At 36.9% G+C, this 22100-nt stretch overlaps 1 protein-coding gene across 3 annotated transcripts in view; it reads right to left on the reverse strand.

The window, feature by feature from the left end:
* Window positions 1–22014, reverse strand: part of POU6F2 (POU class 6 homeobox 2) — a 460222-nt gene extending 438208 nt beyond the window's left edge. For 2 of the 3 annotated variants that reach the window (XM_042963900.1, XM_042963892.1), the window contains exon 1: window positions 21825–22014. In XM_042963900.1, the coding sequence (XP_042819834.1) occupies window positions 21825–21842 (18 nt within the window). In that variant the 5' untranslated portion in view covers window positions 21843–22014. Of the gene's footprint in view, window positions 1–14216; window positions 14333–21824 lie in introns of all 3 variants that reach the window. The other variant, XM_042963895.1, reaches the window with a different exon arrangement.
* Between the last annotated feature and the right edge of the window lie 86 nt (window positions 22015–22100).

Raw genomic sequence — 22100 nt, forward strand, 5'->3', positions numbered from 1 at the left:
AAGACAAACTATATTAATTCAGACAAATAATCTTTTTTTTTTTTTTTTAGGGAGGCTCCACACCCAATATGAGGCTTGAACTCATGACCCTCGGATCAACAGTTGAATGTTCTACCGACTGAGCCAGCCAGCTGCCCCCATACAAATAATCTTTAAGACAAAACTTATCATGGAGCACCTGGGTAGCTCAGTTTGTTGAGTCCAACTTTGGCTCATGTCATGATCTCATGGTTTGTGAGTTCAAGCCTTACATCAGGCTCTCTGCTTGTCAGCACAGAGGCTGCTTCGGGTCCTCTGTGCTCTCTCTTTCTACTCCTCCCCTGCTGGCCCTGTCTCTAAAAATAAGTAAATAAACTTTAAGCAAACAAACAAAAAAAGACAAAACTTATTGTTAGATGGAGATGATCACTAGATAGTTATAAAATATTTGATTCATTTGAAAGCTAAAACAATACTAAACTTATATGCATCTAACCAAGAGAGCCTAAAAATATATAAAGAAATAATAGATCAGTAGAGATATCTTTTAAACTTACCACCAGAGTGGGAGATTTTCATACATCTCTATTTTTGCTATAACAAACATAAAAAAATGATAAAAATACAAACAATGTGAACAAGACAAGTAACAAACTTGAGAAAATGGACCTGTGTAGAATTCTGTATCTAGTGATAATAAAATTAATATCATTCTTAAAAACATGGAATACTTCTGTAAACTAGCTAGACCATAAAGCAAATCTCAAAAAATTTCAAAAACTCAACTTTAAGCATATCACTTTGTTTGACCAAATATAACTAATTTAGAAGTCAATGTCAAAATGTCTATTTTCAGAATCTCCATATATTTGGTAATGTCTACAAACTCTAGTAAATAACTCATGGGTTATGTCTATCATAACAGAAATTTAAAATAGTTAGACCTGAATTATGATGAATACATTATATGCTAAAACTTGTTGGATACAAAGAAACTAGTTCTTCTGGGGGGGGAAGTGACAGACTTAAATGCCTACACTGGAAAATAATAAAGAGCAAATTAATGGCCTAAACATTCATCTCAATAATGAAAAATCTATAAAATTAACTCAAAGACAGTAGAAGGAAAGAGCTAATACAGATAAGAAAGTTTAGTTAACTTTAAAAAAATGATTCAATGGAGAAGATCAGCAAAAAAAAAATGTTCCTCTGAAAAAGCTAATAAACCCTCAGATTTCAAGCAAGAATAATCTAGACAAAAGGAGAGAGAAAATGTGCAAGTAAACCATGGAAATATAACTACAAATAAAACAAATATTGTAAGCAGCTACTAAATTAAATCATTTAATCAAATTTAAATAAAAAAATTTAAAAGCTAATGAGAGAATTCAATAAAAAATGTATACCTATGAATATCAATTACTGGTCAAATGGACAACTTCCCAGAAAACAAACTCTTCCTAAGAGACTCAGGAATAGATAGAAAGCATGAATATCTCCAATCTTACTGAATAAACTGAATCCCTAATTTTAAATTCTACATATGCATACACAAATTAGATCAGATGATTCTACAAATAAAACTTTTAAAAAGTGGGGAGCCTGGGTGGTGCATTCGGTTAAGCATCTAGCTCTTGATTTCAGTTCAGGTCATGATCTCACAGTTGATGGGATCGAGGCCGGCCTTGGGCTCCACGCTGACAATGCAAAGCCTGCTTGGGATTTTCTCTCCCTCTCTCTCTGCCCCTCTTTCTCTCTCTCTCTCTCTCTCTCAGAAGTAAATAAATAAACATTAAAAAAAAAACTTTTAAAAAGTCATTGTACTCTGTAAATACTCCTTCAAAGAATAAAAAAGAGGAAATACTCCCAATCTGTGAAGTTAGTAAAACTTTAAAACCAAAACTAAACCAGGATATAGGACAAAATATATTTACAGGCTAATCTCATTCATGAACCAAGATTCAAAAATCTATAAAATATTAGCGAACAGAAGCTAGTGGTGTATAAAAATAATAGATCCCAATCAAGTCACATTTTATCACAGAATGCAAGGATGATTTAATATTTTAAAAACTATAAAGGATGTTCAATATATTAAATGATTAAAAGTGAACAATTATATGATAATTTTGATTATTTCAGAAAAGTATTTCGTTAAAATTCCACTATCAATATAAAATACAAGATAAAATTTTTAGCCAACTAGAAATAAAAGGAATGTCCCTACCATTTTAAAGGATTTCTATAACAAACTTATGGGAAACATCATTCTTGATTATGAAAAATGGCAGGTACCTTTAAGATGAGCAGTAAGTCAAACATTCTACCACTATTTTTATTAAATATTGAAGCCAAGATCTTAGCTGGTATCATAGGACACAAAATCAAAGGCATAAAAGATAGAATGGAAAGAAACAAAAAAGTAAAAATTTCACATTGTATAATTGTCCACATAAAAGACCCAAAAGAATATAAGACAAAATACTAGAAATAGAGACAAGCAATTTATAATCTATATAACAACAATTAGAAAAGCTAAGTTTAAAACAGTACTAATAGTTGAAAAAGTTCTGTTAAAAATAAAAGCAGCAAAATTACAAGGTACCTAAGAATAATTTTAAGAAGATATTCACAATGTGTACAAAAAGAACTGTACAATTTTTCCATGAATATGTAGAAGTTATTATAAAAAGACATTAATTAAAACCTATGTAATTGAGGAGATGTACCATGACCATTGATTGGAAAACCCAATGGCATTGAGATGTTAATTCTCCCAAGTCTTTAAAAAAGACATTCAAGTCAATCTGACCAAGGTTTGGGGAACCTGCCCTACCAGATATCAAGACCTTTGTGAAGCAGAGTTAAGAAAGAATGTTAATGACAGAATTAAAAGCCAAGAAATAGACACTCACATAAATGAAATTTTAATCTATGACAGAGATAACACAGAAGATAACTGGGGAAAAGATTGAGTATTTATTAAATACCATCAGGGACATTGGGCTATCCAGACAGAAAAAATAAGATGAAATTGGATCCTTGTACTCAGCAAACAAAAAGAAATAATAATTCCGGGTGGATTGAAGACTTAAATGTGAACAGCAAAAGTAAATCTTAAATGTTTAAAAAATATAAAGAGAGTATCTTTAAAACATGGAGGTGGGTCAAGATTTCTTAAGCAAGATACTGAAAGCAACAAACATAAAACAGTTTTAAAATTCATTGTACTTGCATCAAAATTAAAAACTTCTGCCCATCAAAATGCACCATAAAGAAAGTAAGAATCTGGGCACCTGGGTGGCTCAGTAGGTTGAGTGTCTGACTTCAGCTCAGGTTATGATCTCACAGTTCATGGGCTCAAGCTCTGCCTCGGGCTCTGTGTTGATAGCTCAGAGCCTGGAGCCTGCTTTGGATTCTGTGTCTCCCTCTCTCTCTGCCCATCCCCCACACACACTCTGTCTCTCTCTCAAAAATAAATATTTAAAAAAATTTTTTTAAAGTAAGAATCTAAGGCAAAAATAGAGACACCATTTTTAGAATGAATATTAGCAACAAAATATTGGTATTCTGAATACATAATGAGTATATAATATGGGAAAAACAATAGAAAGTGTGGGCAAAACAAAAAATACTTTTCACAGAAGCTAAGAAAGAAATGGCAAATAAATGTATGAAAAGATGCTTAACCTCATTTATACTTGGGGAAATGCAGTTAGAAAAAAATAAGATACAATTTTACTCTCCTTAGATTGGAAAAAAATAATAAATTTGATTACACCAAGTATTGGAGAGCACATGGGTCAATGGACAATCTTAAATATGCTTTGTAAAAATACAAATTGGTGTATCCATTTGAAACACAAATTAGCCTTATCTTTTAAATTTAAACATTCTCATACCCCAAGTAGAAAAGAATGTCAACGAATACAAAACAAAACAATCCAGCACGTACTAATAGACAGAGGTATGAAATAAGACACCTTCAGATAACCCCAGAGAACTGCATAAATTTTCTATGGATGGGGTACCTGGGTGGCTCAGTCATTTAAACATCTGACTCTTGATTTCAGTTTAGGTCATGATCTCAAGGTTCATGGGTTCGAGCCCCATGTTGGACTCTGCACTCAGAGCATGGAGCTTGCTTCGGATCCTCTGTCTCCCTCTCTCTGCCCCTTCCCCACTTGCTCTCTTTCTTTCTCTCTTTCAAAAATAAATAAATGTTTAAAAAAACTTAAATAAAATAAGTTTTTTCCATGGATGGAGCACAAGTTGCATGTTTATGGGGGAAGAGAAGGCGATGTGGTAAGCAACGTTGGCAAAGAGGCAACTCACGGTCAGCCATAATTTTCAGTGTTAGATGTTAGTGCTTTGTCCTGATATGAAAATTTTTCAAGCACTGTGAAATCACACTTCAGAAATATAAATAAATCACAATAGCAGAGCTGCTCTAAATGAATTTGGGGGACCTTGGACCAGGCCGGCACAGTCCATCTTTGCTCTCCATGGGGGTGACATAGGGTTACACTCCTAAGGCTTGGGCACAGGTTGAAAACAGCCCTTGTGGGCAAAGGTTTGGAGCTCTGTGGTACCACAATCTAAATTTACATCACAGAGCACAGAGCATCCATGTAATTGGATGATGGCAGAAAACCTAATGAGTGATTTGGAGAATCACTCCAAATCAATGGTAGGATTCCTGGAAAGATATCCACTCATAGTATCCAAAGTACCCAATATTGTTGAAAGAAGCCTCAAAGGTCTCAGCATACAAATATATTTCCTATTACTCACTCAAATTGTTCAAAACACTCTAAAAGTACACTACAATTTTCATAAGTAGTTTACTTACATTGTTTTCGGGGCTGTCAGGAAAAATTGCTTATATCTTTTATTAATCCTAAGCAAAACCTACTCTATACTACTTTCAATCATCAGAAAGTTGGACAGTAAAATGGAAAACAAAACCAAAAATAGAGGGAAGAGCAGTCAATTGCCTAAATTCATTCCCGGGTATCAGACAAAGCACTTGACCGCTGCTGCTTAGCTTGGCAATCTCTAAAGTGGAAATGAAAGTATCTATCTCCTTACTGCCCTATGTTTCCACCTGAAGTATTCTATCATCTATCATAATGCAAGCACAGCACGCCTTTTTTCGGAGTATCAGTATTATAATAAGATTAAAGTACAGTCAGTAATCTAAGTGATAATTTAAATTTTATATGAAAATAAACACCAAGAACACTTTGAGTCTTACAGGAAACTGTCACACTGATCTAAACAGAAATCTTGGCTCTTTGACCTCTGGGGTGGATGGGGAGGGGGGGGGAGTAGGGGTCCTTTCTGGCTTTTGTTTTTCTATCTGTAAAGTGGGGAGAATACTTACTTGTCAGACTTATGTGAGATAATACATAAAGTACGAGGGTGGAGCCTGCTCAATAAATGGTAGCTACAGCATAATACAGACTATAAGACCTTACAAATGAATGCTTTCAATGGACCAATCTTCCTAATAAGAAACCTCCAATAAGAAAAAGGGAAAAGTCATTTGGACATTCCTGTGTCACTTGAAACCAGCTTCTCAAACTTTGACACTATTAACAGTTGGGGCTGGATAATTCCACACGGTGAGGAGGATGTCGTGGCCACTGCGGGACGCTCAGCAGTATCCCTGCTCTCTGCCCATTAGGTGCTATTAGCTCTCCACCCACCTGAGTTGTGACAAACAAAAATGTCTCTAGATGCTATAGATACTGCCAAATGCCCACTGGGGGGCAAAGCGTCTTAGGCAAGGTACAAAAAGCACCAACCACAAAGGAAAAACATGGAAAATTGGGCTTTATCAAAATTTAATATTTCTGCTCTTAAAAAATTTTGTTTAGAAATAAAAACGCTGGGCTCCTGGGTGGTTCAGTTGGTTAAGTGTCTGACTTTAGCTCAGGTCATGATCTCACAACTCATGGGCTCAAGCCCCGCATCGGGCTCTGTGCTGACAGCTCAGAGCCTGGAGCCTGCCTTAGATTCTGTGTCTCCCTCTCTCTGCCCCTCCCCTGCTCACACTCTGTCTCTCTCTCTCTCTCTCAAAAATAAATAAACATAGGGGAGGACCCAAGATGGCGGAACAGCATGAAAGTTTTTTTTGTGCGTCTGGCGTCCATGAAATACAGCCAGATCAACACTAAACCAACCTGCACATCTAGAAAACTGATCTGAGGATTAACACGACAATCTGCACAACCTGAACCACAGAACTCAGCAGGTACAGGACGCAGAGAGGTGAACTGGGGGAGAGAGATGCCACAGATGGCAGGGAGCTGTTTTTGTTTGTGGAGAGAGGATGGGGGTGGGGGGAGAATACGGGAAAAGCACAGCCCCCCGCAAAAGCAGCTGGAGAGAAAGTGGAAAAGTGGAAACAGCTGCAGGGACTGAACTAAAAAGGGAGAAAGGAGAAAGCAGAGGGCTTAAATTCCATTAAGACTCTATAAACAGGGGGAGCACAGAGTCTGAAACGCCCCAGCTCAATACCTGGTGGTGCTCTGGTGGGAAGGGAGAATCCCCAGGAGCAGAGTGAAGTCTGGGGGTCTTCAGGCCACACGGGGAGAGGTGGTTCCCCTGCTGGGAGGACTCCCCACAGGCAAAGGTCCCAGCGGATCCTGGAGAACAACCACATTCGCCGGTGCTGGAACAAGGACTTTGGGGGTGAAGCCTGGCTCCAGATGCGTGTTGTGATTTGCCATAATCCCTGAAACGCTGCTGCTACACGGGCACGTGAACTTTCTCTGGGGGGGCTGGCACCTGGACACAGTCTCTGGGCCTCCGCAGCAGCAGGGTCCCACAAACATTCCTGGGTGTGGCCAGCACCTGGCCATTGCTCAGTGAGACCTTCCCACAGAGGGGCAGAACGGGTCAAAGCTACAGTCCCTCAGAAGTGAGGGATCGGGAAACACAGCTGCATCTGAGATAAAACTCAGGAGGGAGGTGCTGCTTGGGGCTTGGTCACCAACAGTGTAAAAACGGGGAGTGAACGGAGGCCGAAGACAAAGGACAGGTGCGCAATTGTTGATTGAGGAGAACAGAGCTCCGATACTAGAGACTGGGTAGCTGGGTGACGCCATTTTCACCGCTCCCGCGCATGTGCATACACACCTGCAAGCACCACAACGATCCACCCCAGTAGGCTAGCAGCGCCATCTAGTGGAGAAGGAAGCCATTACACTAAGCCCTGCCCAACTGGGCCAACCTCGCTTTTCAGGAACACAAATCTCTCCACCTGCTTAGTTTACCAACTATAAAGTGCTTCATAGTTTGACTTCTAGGGGAATATGAAGTAATTTCAATCGTATTTCAATCTGTTTACTCGTCCATGTGTTCAATTTTCTTTTTTTTCTTTTCTTTTTCTTGAATACAGAAAGAAAAAGATTATTTTTATTTTCAATTTTTATTAAAAATATTTTTCTTTAATTTTTTTCTACTATATTTTTTACCTTTGTGTAAATTTTTTCAAATTCTATTTTACTTCCATCATTTCCTTTTATTCTGTTTCACTGTATTCTTATTTTCAAATTTTCAAATGATTTCCTTTTTTTTTTACTTCCCTTTTTTCTCTAATCGATCAAGCCCATTTCAACACCCAGACCAAAACACACCTAGGACCTAGCATCATTTATTTGATTTGTGTATGTGTGTGTGTGTGTGTGTGTAGGCATTGTTTTTAATTTTTTAATTTTAATTTTTTAATTTTAATTTTTTTTACTTCACTAATTCCTTTTGTTCCTTCAAAATGAAGAAACAAAGGGATTCACCCCAAAAGAAAGAGCAGGAAGAAACGACAGCCAGGGACTTAACCAATACAGATACAAGCAAGGTGTCTGAACCAGAATTTAGAATCACGATAATAAGAATACTAGCTGGAGTCGAAAATAGATTAGAATCCCTTTCTGCAGAGATGAAAGAAGTAAAAGCTAGTCAGAATGAAATAAAAAATGGTATAACTGAGCTGCAATCTTGAGTGGATGCCACGGTGGCAAGGATGGATATGGCAGAGCAGAGAATCAGCGATATAGAGGACAAACTTATGGAGAATAATGAAGCAGAAAAAAAGAGGGAGACTAAGGCAAAAGAGCATGATTTAAGAATTACAGAACTCAGTGACTCATTAAAAAGGAACATCAGAATCATAGGGGTCCCAGAAGATGAAGAGAGAGAAAAAGGGGTAAAAGGGTTATGTGAGCAAATCATAGCAGAAAACTTTCTTAACCTGGGGAGAGACACAGACATCAAAATCCAGGAAGCACAGAGGACTCCCATTAGATTCAACAAATACCGACCATCAACAAGGCATATCACAGTCAAATTCACAAGATATTCAGGCAAGAAAAGAATCATGAAAGCAGCAAGGGAAAAAAGCCCTTAACCTACAAGGGAAGACAGAGCAGGTTTGCAGCAGACCTATCCACAGAAACTTGGCAGGCCAGAAAGGAGTGGCAGGATATATTCAATGTGCTGAATCAGAAAAATATGCAGCCAAGAATTCTTTATCCAGCAAGGCTGTCATTCAAAATAAAAGGAGAGATAAAAAGTTTCCCAGACAAACAAAAATCAAAGAAATTTGTGACCACTAAACCAGCCCTGCAAGAAATTTTAAGGGGGACTCTCTGAGGGGAGAAGAGATGAATAAATAAATAAATAAATAAATGAATAAATAAATACCAAAAGCAAAAAAGACTAGAAAGGACCAGAGAACACCACCAGAAACTCCAATGCTACAAGCAACAAAATGGCAATAAATTCCTCTCTTCAGTACTCACTCTAAATGTCAATGGACTAAATGCTCCAATCAAAAGACATAGGGTAACAGAATGGATAAGAAAACAAGATCCATCTATATGCTGTTTACAAGAGACCCATTTTAGACCTAAAGACACCTTCAGATTGAAAGTAAGGAGATGGAGAACCATCTATCATGCTAATGATCAACAAAAGAAAGCCAGAGTAGCCATACTTACATCAGACAATCTAGACTTTGAAATACTGTAACAAGAGATGAAAAGGGGCATAATTAAGGGGTCTACCCAGCAAAAATACCTAACAATTGTAAACATTTATGTGCCAAATATGAGAGCACCCAAATATATAAATCAATTAATCACAAATATAAAGAAACTCATTGATAATATACCATACAAGTAGGGGACTTCAACACCCCACTTACAGCAATGGACAGATCATCTAATCAGAATATCAACAAGGAAACAATGGCTTTGAATGACACACTGGGCCAGATGGACATAACAGATATATTCAGAACATTTCATCCTAAAGCAGTGGAATATACATTCTTCTCCAGTGCACATGAAATGTTCTCCAGAATAGGCCACATACTGGGACACAAATCAGCCCTCAACAAGTATAAAAAGATCGAGATCATACCATGCATATTTTCAAGCCACAACTCTATGAAACTCGAAATCAACTACAAGAAAGAATTTGGAAAGATAACAAATACTTGGAGGCTAAAGAACATCCTACTAAGGAATGAATGGGCTAACCAAGAAGTTAAAGAGGAAATTAAAAAGTACATGGAAGCCCATGAAAGCGAAAAAGATAACACCACAGCCCAAAACCTGCGGGACTCAGCAAAGGTGGTCATAAGAGGAAAGTATATAGCAATCCAGGCCTTCCTACAGAAGGAAGAAAGGACTCAGATACACAACCTAACCTTACACCTTAAAGAGCTCGAAAAGAAACAGCAAATAAAACCCAAAACCAGAAGAAGACAGGAAATAATAAAGATTAGAGCAGAAATCAGTGCTGTTGAAACCAAAAACAAAAAACAAAAAACAAACAAAAAAAAAAAAACCCCAAAATAGTAGAACAGATGAATGAAACCAGAAGCTGGAGTTTTGAAAGAATTAATAAAATTGATAAACCCCTAGCCAGTTTGGTCAAAAAGAAAAAGGAAAGGACCCAAATAAATAAAATCAAGAATGAAAGAGGAGAGATCACAACCAACACAGCAGAAATAAAAACAATAATAAGAGAATATTATGAACAATTATATTGCAATGAAATGGGCAATCTGGAATAAATGGACAGATTCCTAGAAACATATACACTACCAAAACTGAAACAGGAAGAAATAGAAAATTTGAACAGACCCATAACCAGTAAGGAAATAGAATTAGTAATCAAAAATCTCCCAAAAAACAAGAGTCCAGGGCCAGATGGCTTTCCAGGGGAATTTTACCAAACATTTAAAGAAGAGTTAACATCTATTCTCTTGAAGCTGTTCCAAAAAAATAGAAATGGAGGAAAACTTCCAAACACTTTCTATGAAGGCAGCATTACCTTGATTCCAAAACCAGACAAAGACCTCACCTAAAAGGAGAATTATAGACCATTTTTCCTGATGAATACAGATGCAAAAATCCTCAGCAAGATACTAGCCAACTGGATCCAACAATACATTAAACAAATTATTCACCACGACCAAGTGGGATTTATACCTGGGATGCAGGACTGGTTCGATATCTGCAAAATAATCAATGTGATACATCACATCAATAAAAGAAAGAACAAGAACCACACAGTCCTCTCAATAGGTGCAGAGAAAGCATTTGACAAAATACAGCATCCTTCCTTCATAAAAACCCTCAAGAAAGTAAGGATAGAAGGATAATGCCTTGAGAACATAAAAGCCAATATGAAAGACCCAATGCTAATATCCTCAATGGGGAAAAACTGAGAGCTTTCCTCCTAAGATCAGGAACAAGACAGGGATGTCCACTCTCGCCACTGTTATTCAACATAGTATTGGAAGTCCTAGCCTCTGCAATCAGACAACACAAAGAAAAGGCATCTAAATTGGCCAGGAGGAGGTCAAACCTTCACTTTTCGCAGATGACATGATACTCTATATGGAAAACCCAAAAGATTACACCAAAAAACTGCTAGAACTGATTCATGAATTCAGCAAAGTTTCAGGATATAAAATCAATGCACAGAAATCGGTTGCATTCTTATACGCCAATAACGAAGCAACAGAAAGAGAAATCAAGGAATTGATCCCATTTACAATTGCACCAAAACCCATAAAATACCCAGGAATAAATCTAACCAAAGAGGTAAAAAAATCTATACACTGAAAACTATAGAAAACTTATGAAAGAAATTGAAGACACAAAAATAGAAAAAGATTCCATTCTCGTGGATGGGAAGAACAAATATTGTTAAAATGTCAATACTACCCAAAGCAATCCACATATTCAATGCAATCCCTATCAAAATAACACCAGCATTCTTCACAGAACTAGAGAAAAACAATCATAAAACTTGTATGGAAACAGAAAAGACCCTGAATAGCTAAAGCAATCTCGAAAAAGAAAACCAAAGCTGGAGGTGTCACAATCCTGGACTTCAAGCTATACTACAAAGTTGTAATCATCAACACAGTATGGTACCGGCACAAAAACACTCACTCAGATCAATAGAACAGAATAGAGAACCCAGAAATGGACTCACAAATATATGACCAACTAATCTTCGACAAAGCAGGAAAGAATATCCAATGGAATAAAGGTAGTCTCTTCAGCAACTGGTGCTGGGAAAACTGGACAGCGACATGCAGAAGAATGAACCTGGACCACTTTCTTACACCAGACACAAAAATAAACTCAAAATGGATGAAAGACCTAAATGTAAGACAGGAAGCCATCAAAATCCTTGAGGAGAAAGCAGGCAAAAAACTCTTTGATCTTGGCCACAGCAACTTCTTATTCAACACGTCTCTGGAGGCAAGGGAAACAAAAGCAAAAATGAACTATTGGGACCTCATCAAGATAAAAAGCTTCTGCACAGCAAAAGAAAATCAGCAAAACTAAAAGGCAACCGACGGGATGGGAGAAGATATTTGCAAACAACATATCAGATAAAGAGTTAATATCCAAAATCTATAAAGAACTTATCAAACTCAACACCCAAAAAACAAATAAGCCAGTGAAGAAATGAGCAAAAGACATGAATAGACACTTCTCCAAAGAAGACATCCAGATGGCCAACTGATACATGAAAAAATGTTCCACATCACTCATCATCAGGAAAATACAAATCAAAACCATAATGAGATACCATCTCACACCTGTCAGAATGGCTAACATTAACAACTCAGGCAACAACAGATGTTGACAAGGATGCAGAGAAAGAGGATCTCTTTGGCACTGCTGGTGGGAATGCAAACTGGTGCAGCCACTCTGGAAAACAGTATGGAGGTTCCTCAAAAAATTAAAAATAGAACTACCCTACAACCCAGCAATTGCACTACTAGGTATTTATCCAAAGGATACAGGTGTGCTGTTTCGAAGGGGCACATACACCCCAATGTTTATAGCAGCACTATCGACAACAGCCAAAGTATGGAAAGAGCCCAAATTCCATCAATGGATGAATGGATAAAGAAGATGTGATGTATATAATAAATACAATGGAGTGTTACTTGGCAATCAAAAAAAAAAAAAAAAGAAAAGAAATCTTGCCATTTGCAACTACATGGATGGAACTAGAGGGTATTATGCTAAGTGAAATTAGTCAATCAGAGAAAGACAAAAATCATAGGACTTCACTCATATGCGGACTTTAACAGACAAAACAGATGAACATAAGGGAAGGGAAGCAAAAATAATATAAAAACTGGGAGGGGGACAAAACATAAGAAACTCTTAAATATAGAGAACAAACAGAGGGTTACTGGAGGGGTTGTGGGGGGGGGGAAGGGCTAAATGGGTAAGAGGCATTAAGGAATCTACTCCTGAAATCATTGTTGTACCATATGCTAACTAACTCGAATGTAAATTAAAAAATAAATAAATTATTTTAAAAAACAATGAAACACCACTACACACCTGTTAGAATGGCTGAAGCCAGAACCAACCATATCAAGTGCTGGTGAGGCTATAGAGCAGCTAGACTCTCACACACTGCTGATGGATGTGTAAAATTGTTCATCCATTTGGAAAACGGGAAGTTTTTCAAAGTTAGACATATATCTACCCCATGACTTAGCAATTCCACTCCTAGGTATTTACCCAAAAGGCATGAAAACATATGTCCATACAGAGACTTATATAAAAATGTTCACGGCAGTGTATTCATAGTAGCTCAGTATGAGCTCAATTACTGTAAACTACCCAAATATTTAAGAGATGAATGGATGAACAAGGTTTATCCCCAATGGAATACTCCTCAATGGAAAAAGGGAGGTGGGGAAAGAAAAGTGAAAGAAAGAAAGAAAGAAAGAAAGAAAGAAAGAAAGAAAGAAAGAAGTTAGGAAGGAAGGAAGGAAGGAAGGAAGGAAGGAAGGAAGGAAGGAAGGAATACTGACATACGCAAAAACATGAATGAATCTCCGGCACTATGCTGTGGGAAAGAAGCAAGACTTAAAAGAGAACTCGCCATATGATTCCATTTAAATGAATCTCTAGAACAGGAAAGATGTAAGTTATAATGACAAAATCAAAATAACAGATGCCTCTGAAAGTCTAGGGAGGTTTCTGTGCCTCTGAGAGTGTTTGATGTCTTGGTGGGGGTAGTGGTTACATAGGCACACACGTGTGTCAAAACTGATTGAAATGCACATTTGTGTGTTTTATTATAAAAATGAGGGTGAGAGGTAATCAGGCTATGCAATCAGAATTAATAGCACCTATACAAAATATGAATGTAGGAAACAGGACATTAAATACACATATAGATTCAAGCCATTTTAGTGGATTTTTAAAGATTTTTCCAATGCTTATTTATTTTTGAGAAAGACACACACAGAGAGACAGAGACAGAGACAGACAGACAGACAGACAGAGCATGAGCAGGGAGGAGCAGAGAGGAAGACACAGAATCAGAATCTGAAGCAGGCTCAAGGCTCTGAGCTGTCAGCACAGAGCCCGTCACAGGGCTCAAACTCACGAACCCCGACATCATGACCTGGGCCGAAGTTGGACACTTAAGTGACTGAGCCACCCAGGCACCCCCATTTTAGTGGAGTTTGAGCTAACATTTTATCCAGAAAAAAAGTTGGGGAGCATCGAGGCACAAAAAATGAGCAATTAGCAAGTAGGGAAAAAGACAAATTAATAAACTGGAAGGCCAGAGAAAAGAATGCAGGAAATAACAAGAAATCATAAAAGAAAAGAAAAAAAGAACAGAAAAAATTAAAGAAAAGCATTAATCAGAGATATAATAAAGACCTTTTTCCTGAGTTGAAGAAAGTCACAAGACTTTATATCCAAAGGTCTTCTGGGAGCAGGGCAGGATTATTTCTTGAGGGCCCATCTCTTGACATATCCTGACAAATTTCTGAATTCTAAGGGTAAAGATAAAATTATGAATATGTACGTTAAAGACGCTAGAACCATTGGTTGCCAGAATTGGATTTTAGAACTTAATATAAAATTTTTTTAAATGGTTGCCAAATTTTATTTGTAGAAGTAAAATACTTAAAGTATCATCCTCTACTATAACCATTGCCTAATATCATGGAAAGAAAACAGGAAGAATATGTCAAAATTATAGGAACGCCAGTCCTCAAAAATGACAATATATACATACACGTACACTAATACACACATTGTCTTTATCTCCTCAATTCTTTATGGGTAAGTCAAAATATTTTCTCACAGGAATCTTCAAAGTAACACTAAAGAATGCAGGAAGATTTCTAGAAATGTTTAGCAAAATGAACTATTTTCCTGAAATTCTATTCTTACATAAATCGTTATTTTTCACCTTTTTTAATGCAAGAATTCAATGTGCTTTCTATTTAAAAAAATCACTGAGGCAGATAGGAATCTACATAAATGTAGCAGAATGAAAGGAATTGTCATATACAGGAGATGTTTGGGGAATAAGACCAATTAAATAAATATTAAGTGTAAGGAATTTCTAACAATATGCTCTTGAAGCTTAGATCAATTATTAAGGAAGGATTTTTGAAAGGAAAGGTAAACTTATTTTTAATAAATTCCAGAGCTAAATTTTATATACTTTGTTTTTACATTTATTTATTTAGTTTCTTTTCTTTTTTTGAGAGAGAGCACAAACAGAGGAGGGGCAGAGAGAGAGGGAGACAGAGAATCCGACACACAGAGCCCAACGTGGGGCCCGAACCCACAAACCTCGAGATCATGACCTGAGCCAAAGTCAGATGCCTAACCGACTGAGCCACCCAGACACTCCTCGTATACTCTTAATAAAAGATGGCACAACTAGGATGGAGTAAATGAATATTAAAATTCTTATCTTTATCCTGAGATTACGGTGATTATTTGCTGTTAAAAACTTTTGGTCAAGTAGGGGCACCTGGGTGGCTCAGTTGGTTAAGCATCTAACTTCGGCTCAGGCCAAGATCTCATGGTTCCTGATTTTGAGCTCTGTGTTGGGCTCTGTGCTGATGGCTCAGAGCCTGGAGCCTGCTTCAGATTCTGTGTCTCCCTCTCTCTGTCTTTCCTCTGCTCTTGCTCTCTCTCTCTCTCTCTCTCTCTCTCTTTAAAAAAAAAGTAAACATTAGAAGAAGATTTTTAAAAAATGGGCCAAGTATATTTTTTACAAAAAGTAATATTCCTCATTAGCAGAAGATAAATGAGATGGAGAACTAAATCAGTAAGAAAAAAAAATTGATCACTCCAAGGAAAGATAGGAAAGAAAAGAAGGAAAGAAGGGATGAAGGAAGGAGGGAAGGGCCACAAAACATAAAAGGTATCAGATAAAAATAAGACCAAGACCAAACAAATCAATTAATGTTGCAAATGGAATGAACAACATTTCTATATAAAAGACGATGACTAAAATTAGGGAAGAAAGGCAAAACTCAGTTCAGAGGCTATTTAAAAGATCATTTTAAATAAAATGATAAAGGTTAAGTAGCTGAAGATATGATAAGCAAATGGAAACAAAAGGAAAGCAGGTAGAAATATTACGATTGAAGTAAAGCTGAAACAAAATGCATTAAGCGGGATATTTCATATTTATAAAAGGTACACTCTGCCAAACGGATATGTCAAGAAACTTTATACATTGAAAAAAAACTAATCGCAAAATACATTAGATGAATAATTTTTAGAAATACAATGAGAAACTAGCAGAAAGTGCAGTCTTCCGGGAGATAACACGCCTCTTTCAAAATGTGACAGATCAAGCAGATAAAAAATATAGAGTACTTGAATAACACAATTACAGAGTCTGATTTATTGAGGAGAAAGAGTAAGAGAGAAACATTGTATCTAACAGATGTAAAATACATATTATTTTCAAATTTTCATGGAACAGTAATGAAAAAGTCATGGAGAAGATATAAAGACCATCTCAACAAATTCCTCAAGCAGATATACCAGTTAGCCCACACTTTTTCCTCACTGTCATAATTGTGGAAATTAACACTTCTGCACAGACTTTGGAAATAAAAGAAATCACACCAATAATAGACTCAGGGGGTGCCTGGGTGGCTCAGTCGGCTTAGCATCTAACTCTCAGTTTTGGCTCAAGGCATAATCTCACGGTATGATGAATTTGAGTCCCATATCAGGCTCTGGACTTACAGTATGGTGCCTGCTTGGGATTCTCTCTATCTCTCTCTCTGCCCCTCCCTTGCCCTGCTCACGCTGTCTCTGTCTCTCTCAAAATAAGCAAATGAACTTTAAAAATAAAAATAAAAAAATAATACTCAGAAAACAATACGGATGATATCTGATTGTTATGTAATAATACCCTGTTTAGATATTTGAGTACCTTGAGTAGATTAAAATCATTTTTCTCTTTCTCTTACCATTCTGAATATTTCATCTCACAGCCTGATAAAAAGACTTTATTATTTAATAAGGGTCTGAATGAGGCAGTCCCCTCTGATCCTTGTCAACATTTTTCAAAATGGAGACACTGGCTTCCAAAGTGAAGCCCCCAGAAGTGGCCCCAGAGTGGGGGCCAACTTTCTTTTGGGGTCTGAGAGGGCACACCCAAACTGCTCAACTATTACTCCTAGTCCTACACAACATGGAGTAAAGTCTGACATAGTTAAGCTGCAGAGGAAAGCCGTGGAAACAACATGTAATAATTATCCTATACTTAATTCATAAATACAAATGGGCAACCCACTATTGTCAGATACTTGAGAAAAAACATAGCAAAACAAAAACAAAAAACAAAAGAATACAAATGAACAGGAGTATCCACTGTTGCTGGAGGAAACAGAAATAACTCAGGGAGGAGCAGGGAATCTTAAACTAATTTTAGATGGTTTTATGAGAGAGTTCAACAGACTATTTCATTCATATAACAAGAACAAGTTGCAATGATAAAAGGAACAGGGTTTGTAAAAATTCATAATGTAATTCTTGACATTTGAAAGCTTGATAGAATACTGAATGAAAAAGTCAATGAAATGTTCCAGAATCTAGAAGAAAATGACAAATAAGCAGAAAATATGAAGGATTTCAGCACAATCAATCCAGAAGGACCCACATCTGTCTACTAGTAGTTCTAGAAAGCAGTAGTTAAGAAAAGGGACATGAGCAATTTATCAAAGGAATAAAAGAATGAAATTATCCAAAGATTAAATAAACCAACAAAAAGAATATGTCTTCATTTTGAAAGATTCTATCTGGGGGTGAGCAGAAAGAATGCGGGGAAAAATCTGAACACATTATTATAAAATTTCAAGAATACTGGGATTCTAAAGAAGATCCTAAAAGCTTCCAAAGAGATCACATTTACCTTCAAAGGAAGAAGGACCAAATTGGTTTAGGACATTTCATAAGTAACACTGGATGCCAAAAACATTGGAAAAATGCCTTCATAAGTTCTGAGTGAAAATTATTTTGAGCCTACATTCTAGCTATCAATCAAGAGTGAAGACAAAATGAAGTCGTTTTCAGACATTCAGACTCCCCAAATCCACCATCTACAGATTTGTACAGATTTGAAAGAATTACTTGAAAATGTACTCCAAGAATAATAGCAACAACAAATGAAATTCAAGAGTGAGGAGAATATGAGATTATAAGATACCACGGCCCAAATAAGGCAGCAAAATGCAAGGAAATTCCAGAAGACAGCCATCCAGCAGATCCTGAAAGTCAGGCCGGAACAGATCTTGAAGCCATGGAAAGGAGTGTTTCAAAAGGAAAAGAATTTTAAGTAATGTATTTCTTAGCAGAGGAAGTGAATCTTCTTCAGGAAAAGGCAAAAGCATATTAAAATATTCAGGAAGAAAAATATCTCGCTCCATTGCCCTCCCCACTTCCAACTTTCATTAATTGTATTTCTACTTTTAGTGACACTGCTTTGAAGATATACACGATTGCATGTCTTAACCTATGAAACACTTTATGTTTGTTTTATAGCAAATATTTCAAATACTGGAATGTTTTTCCCCATTTTTAGATTCAACTGATGGATAAATATAAAAAACTTAATTATATAGGCTCACAATCCCCTCTATGATTCCACTAGAGCAACATACGAATCTGAACTCAGATTTTACAGATTGTACAAGGATAATACAATGCTTAGAATATATATTAAGTAACACTCCAGCACATTCTGGAACATCACCCTAATTAACATTTTTACAGAAAAAAATATGTAAATAATCTGAACAAACCAGTTCAGGTGAGGTTTTGTGACCAAATAAGTTCAGGTCATTGCCTCAAGCATGGTTACTCCTGCTAACTGACCTAGAAATTGAACTAAAGAGTGAGCTTGTAAACTCCAAAAGAGCAGTAAGAATCCTTGCAGATTTCCTACTGTGGGAGAAAGTAATGGGAGAAAGAAAGGAAAAAACTGGTGAGACACGGAGACAGAGACACAGCCCCTATAGAATTATTTGAGCCTCAGAGCTTGGACTCATCAATTAGGTGAGGCAGGAATCACCCTCTCTTGCTTAACAGCTTGATTTGAATTTGTCATTTGCAACTGAAAGAGGTCAGACCAATAATGCCCAATGTGGCCATACCAAAGTGGACAAGGGGACATGTGACAGGAGATGAGGTCTCCTGAGCTCTAAGAAGACAGAGAACTTACTCATCATATCCTGATTCCTAGGACTGTGCTTAGCTCGTGGTAGGGACTCAAAAAATATTTGTTCATTGGATGAATTATGGCAAATATCATTACATTGTAATTATGTGTTGTTTTTTGTTCTGTTTTGTTTTGTTTTTACAATAAACCATAAACTCCTTGAGGGCAAAAACCATGTGTGTTTTTACTTTTATCCTAAGCATTCAATAAAATGCCTACCACTTGTTAAAAGCTGAACAAATATCCATTGATTAGTTGGTGAGTGAATAAATGAATGAATGAAGTGAATGAACGAATCAAGAAACAAATGAATAAGCAAATTAATCTGTTTCCTAAAACTAACTTCCACATCTGAATTTAATCTCTTCCTACTTTATATCGTAAGGGATATACATATAATCAGAGCAACAGGTATGATTAACAGTCTTCATAATATTTTTTTCAATAGAAGAAAATAGATTTGAAGAACAAGAAGTTATTAGGCATCCGAATATTTTCTAAATTCTGCTTGTCAATGAAATAGAACATCCTGACAATGAACTAATATAATGTTCTAAATTCAATGCCTTTTTAAAATTCCATAAGTAAACAAGCTAAATACTGTCAGCAGTCATCTGAATGGGAACCACAAAGAGGGAGGCGATAATGTATCCCCATACGTCATCCTTCTGCCAAAAGGCTCTTGAACCCCACTAACAGAAAAAAAAAAGCACTAGACAGAAGGAAGCAATAGCTTTATGGAAATAGCACTAGAAAGAAGTAAGCAATAGCTTTATGGAAATAATTCAGCCTCTTGTCAATCGGAAACTAAGAATGAGGCAGGGCGCACCATTTATTAAACCAGGGATATATTTTTATTGCCTTTTGTGAAAAAGAGCTCTCCAACATTTGTGAGATGGTGCTCTACATGATCCTCAAAGTCCAGAGGAAGTCCAGAAAACAAAAACAAAACCCTGCAGTTTCCTTTCAAGGACAAAACAATAGTGACCAGATAGAGGGCTGCAAAAGAATAAAAATAAACTGACAAAGCATGACAACTCTACAATTCAGCTTCCTCTGAATCCACAAGATTCCATACACAGTAGTTTAATGGGATTCATCAGACGAATTAAGACTTGCCTTATGCATTAACGTGTCATAATACAACTCCTCAATAATGCCATCTTCACAGTACCCAAGGCATAGAAGGGTTTTTTTATATTAAAAATTGCTGAACGATGTCTAAAATTTATTATTTCTGGAAAACTAATTTTATCCATTTTTTTTCAGTATGCTCACCTTAAAGCATCTACCCTTGTGAAAACATGCTTTCCCAATTGGCTGAAAGAGAACTCAGTGCCACCTGCCAATTCCACTGGCCCATCTGAAATAACTTCCTGTGGGGAAATGTTCATTTAAAGCAGCTCTGCTGACCTGCCAGCATCAGGTTATATTTCTCCAAAAGTTTGGCTGGGAAACACTGGCTTTTAAATAATTGCTTAAAGAAACTCCCAAGAGATCCACAGTTAATGGTCCCATAATGAGTCGCTTCTTCTGGCAAGAAAAGTTATTTCTGCAACATCCATATTTGATTTTCTGGAAAATCTATAGTAGCCTAAGCTTCACGCATGAGCCACTATAGGCTTATTATAAGCCTACAGTTTTTCTCTTTGCGGTGCATGTTGGACGCTCCCCATTGCTCTGGGGCGGAAAATCCAGAAACAAAGTAACTTGACAAGCTGAGTACATAAATTAAGTGCATAAATTCTTTACAAATAGGGCTCTTGATAGTACATTTAAAGTACAAATAGTAGTTGTACAGCACACCCAAGGAGTTTGTTTTCCAAACGAATGAAATGGTGCTGGAGAGGTGACATATCAGAATTATTTCCCCCACTCGCTGACCTGCAATGGTGCCACATTCTTAATGTTTTTAGCCAAACACTGTTATTGGAAAGAAGGAGCAAGGTTTTACATAAATGCTGCCTCCTTCAAGCTATGAACCACCGTGAAACAGCATTATCATGACAAGCTCTCTTGATTATATTATCTCCAGGCTCTAAAACTCTATAGACCAAGACATTTTGAACAGTTGTCCCATTTTAGAGAAGCAAACATCTACTATAAAAAGAAGAAAAAGAACTAGAAAGCTGCGACAAGTTCTGCCCCCAGATCCATCAGCATTGACCCGGGTCTCCCTTAAACACAAGCCTTTTGTACCTTCGAGGCTGAGGACATTCAGTTGAAATTTTCTTCCCGCCTCCTCCCGAACAAAGCTATTGGTATCACTTACCTAAACCTCCGAACACATGTTGGGTTTTCCAGATACAAATGCGTATCTAAATTCAAGTGTAAAGTAATACTCAAAGATCTATAGTACCTTTACTCATAAAAGCCACACCCTCTTGATCTTATTCTTTAAAATGAGATATAAAAATAGCAAATAAAAGTTCCAAAGGGGGCCATCTATAGGCAGTTTGTATTTAGAATATGAGCTAATAGTCAAGTGTACAAACAACAGGTACTCAAAGTAGGTGTTCGGTGAAATAAACCACAATGTCTCCCATGGGCGCAGAACTAACCAGAGGCAGGAAACGGTAATGAATTAAGGAACAATTCTGACAAATAAGAAAGCCAACCTTTGAGAGAAACAGCAGATCAGAGCACAAAGGGGATCTTAGGATCTCACTCATTTCACTAAAGAAAACACCATAAGGCTTTCTCCCAGATTTATACAGCAAACCCTCAGATGACAGTTTTGTGGAAATTTTCCTATTGTCAGGCATTTTGAAAAATCAACAAAATACCTGAAGAAGAGCATTCATTTGCCACTTCCTCTTGGATCATTATAAGAACATTCTCTCAGCGTCTTGACAGTAAACAGCAAACAGGGTAACACAACCCCAGAGAGTTCATGCCTAGAAGAAAACCCCAACATTTGATTTAAACGATGGCATTGCAAAGAAAACTTAGCTGAAGTGACACACATAGTTTTTATAGAACTTGGCAGACGGAACACTTAACAACCTAGTTCTAACTCTGACTCAGCCAAAGATCTCCCGGGGAACTATATGAAACAAAAC

Source organism: Panthera tigris, chromosome A2, assembly GCF_018350195.1.
Source record: "Panthera tigris isolate Pti1 chromosome A2, P.tigris_Pti1_mat1.1, whole genome shotgun sequence".
In the NCBI taxonomy this organism is placed as follows: domain Eukaryota; kingdom Metazoa; phylum Chordata; class Mammalia; order Carnivora; family Felidae; genus Panthera; species Panthera tigris.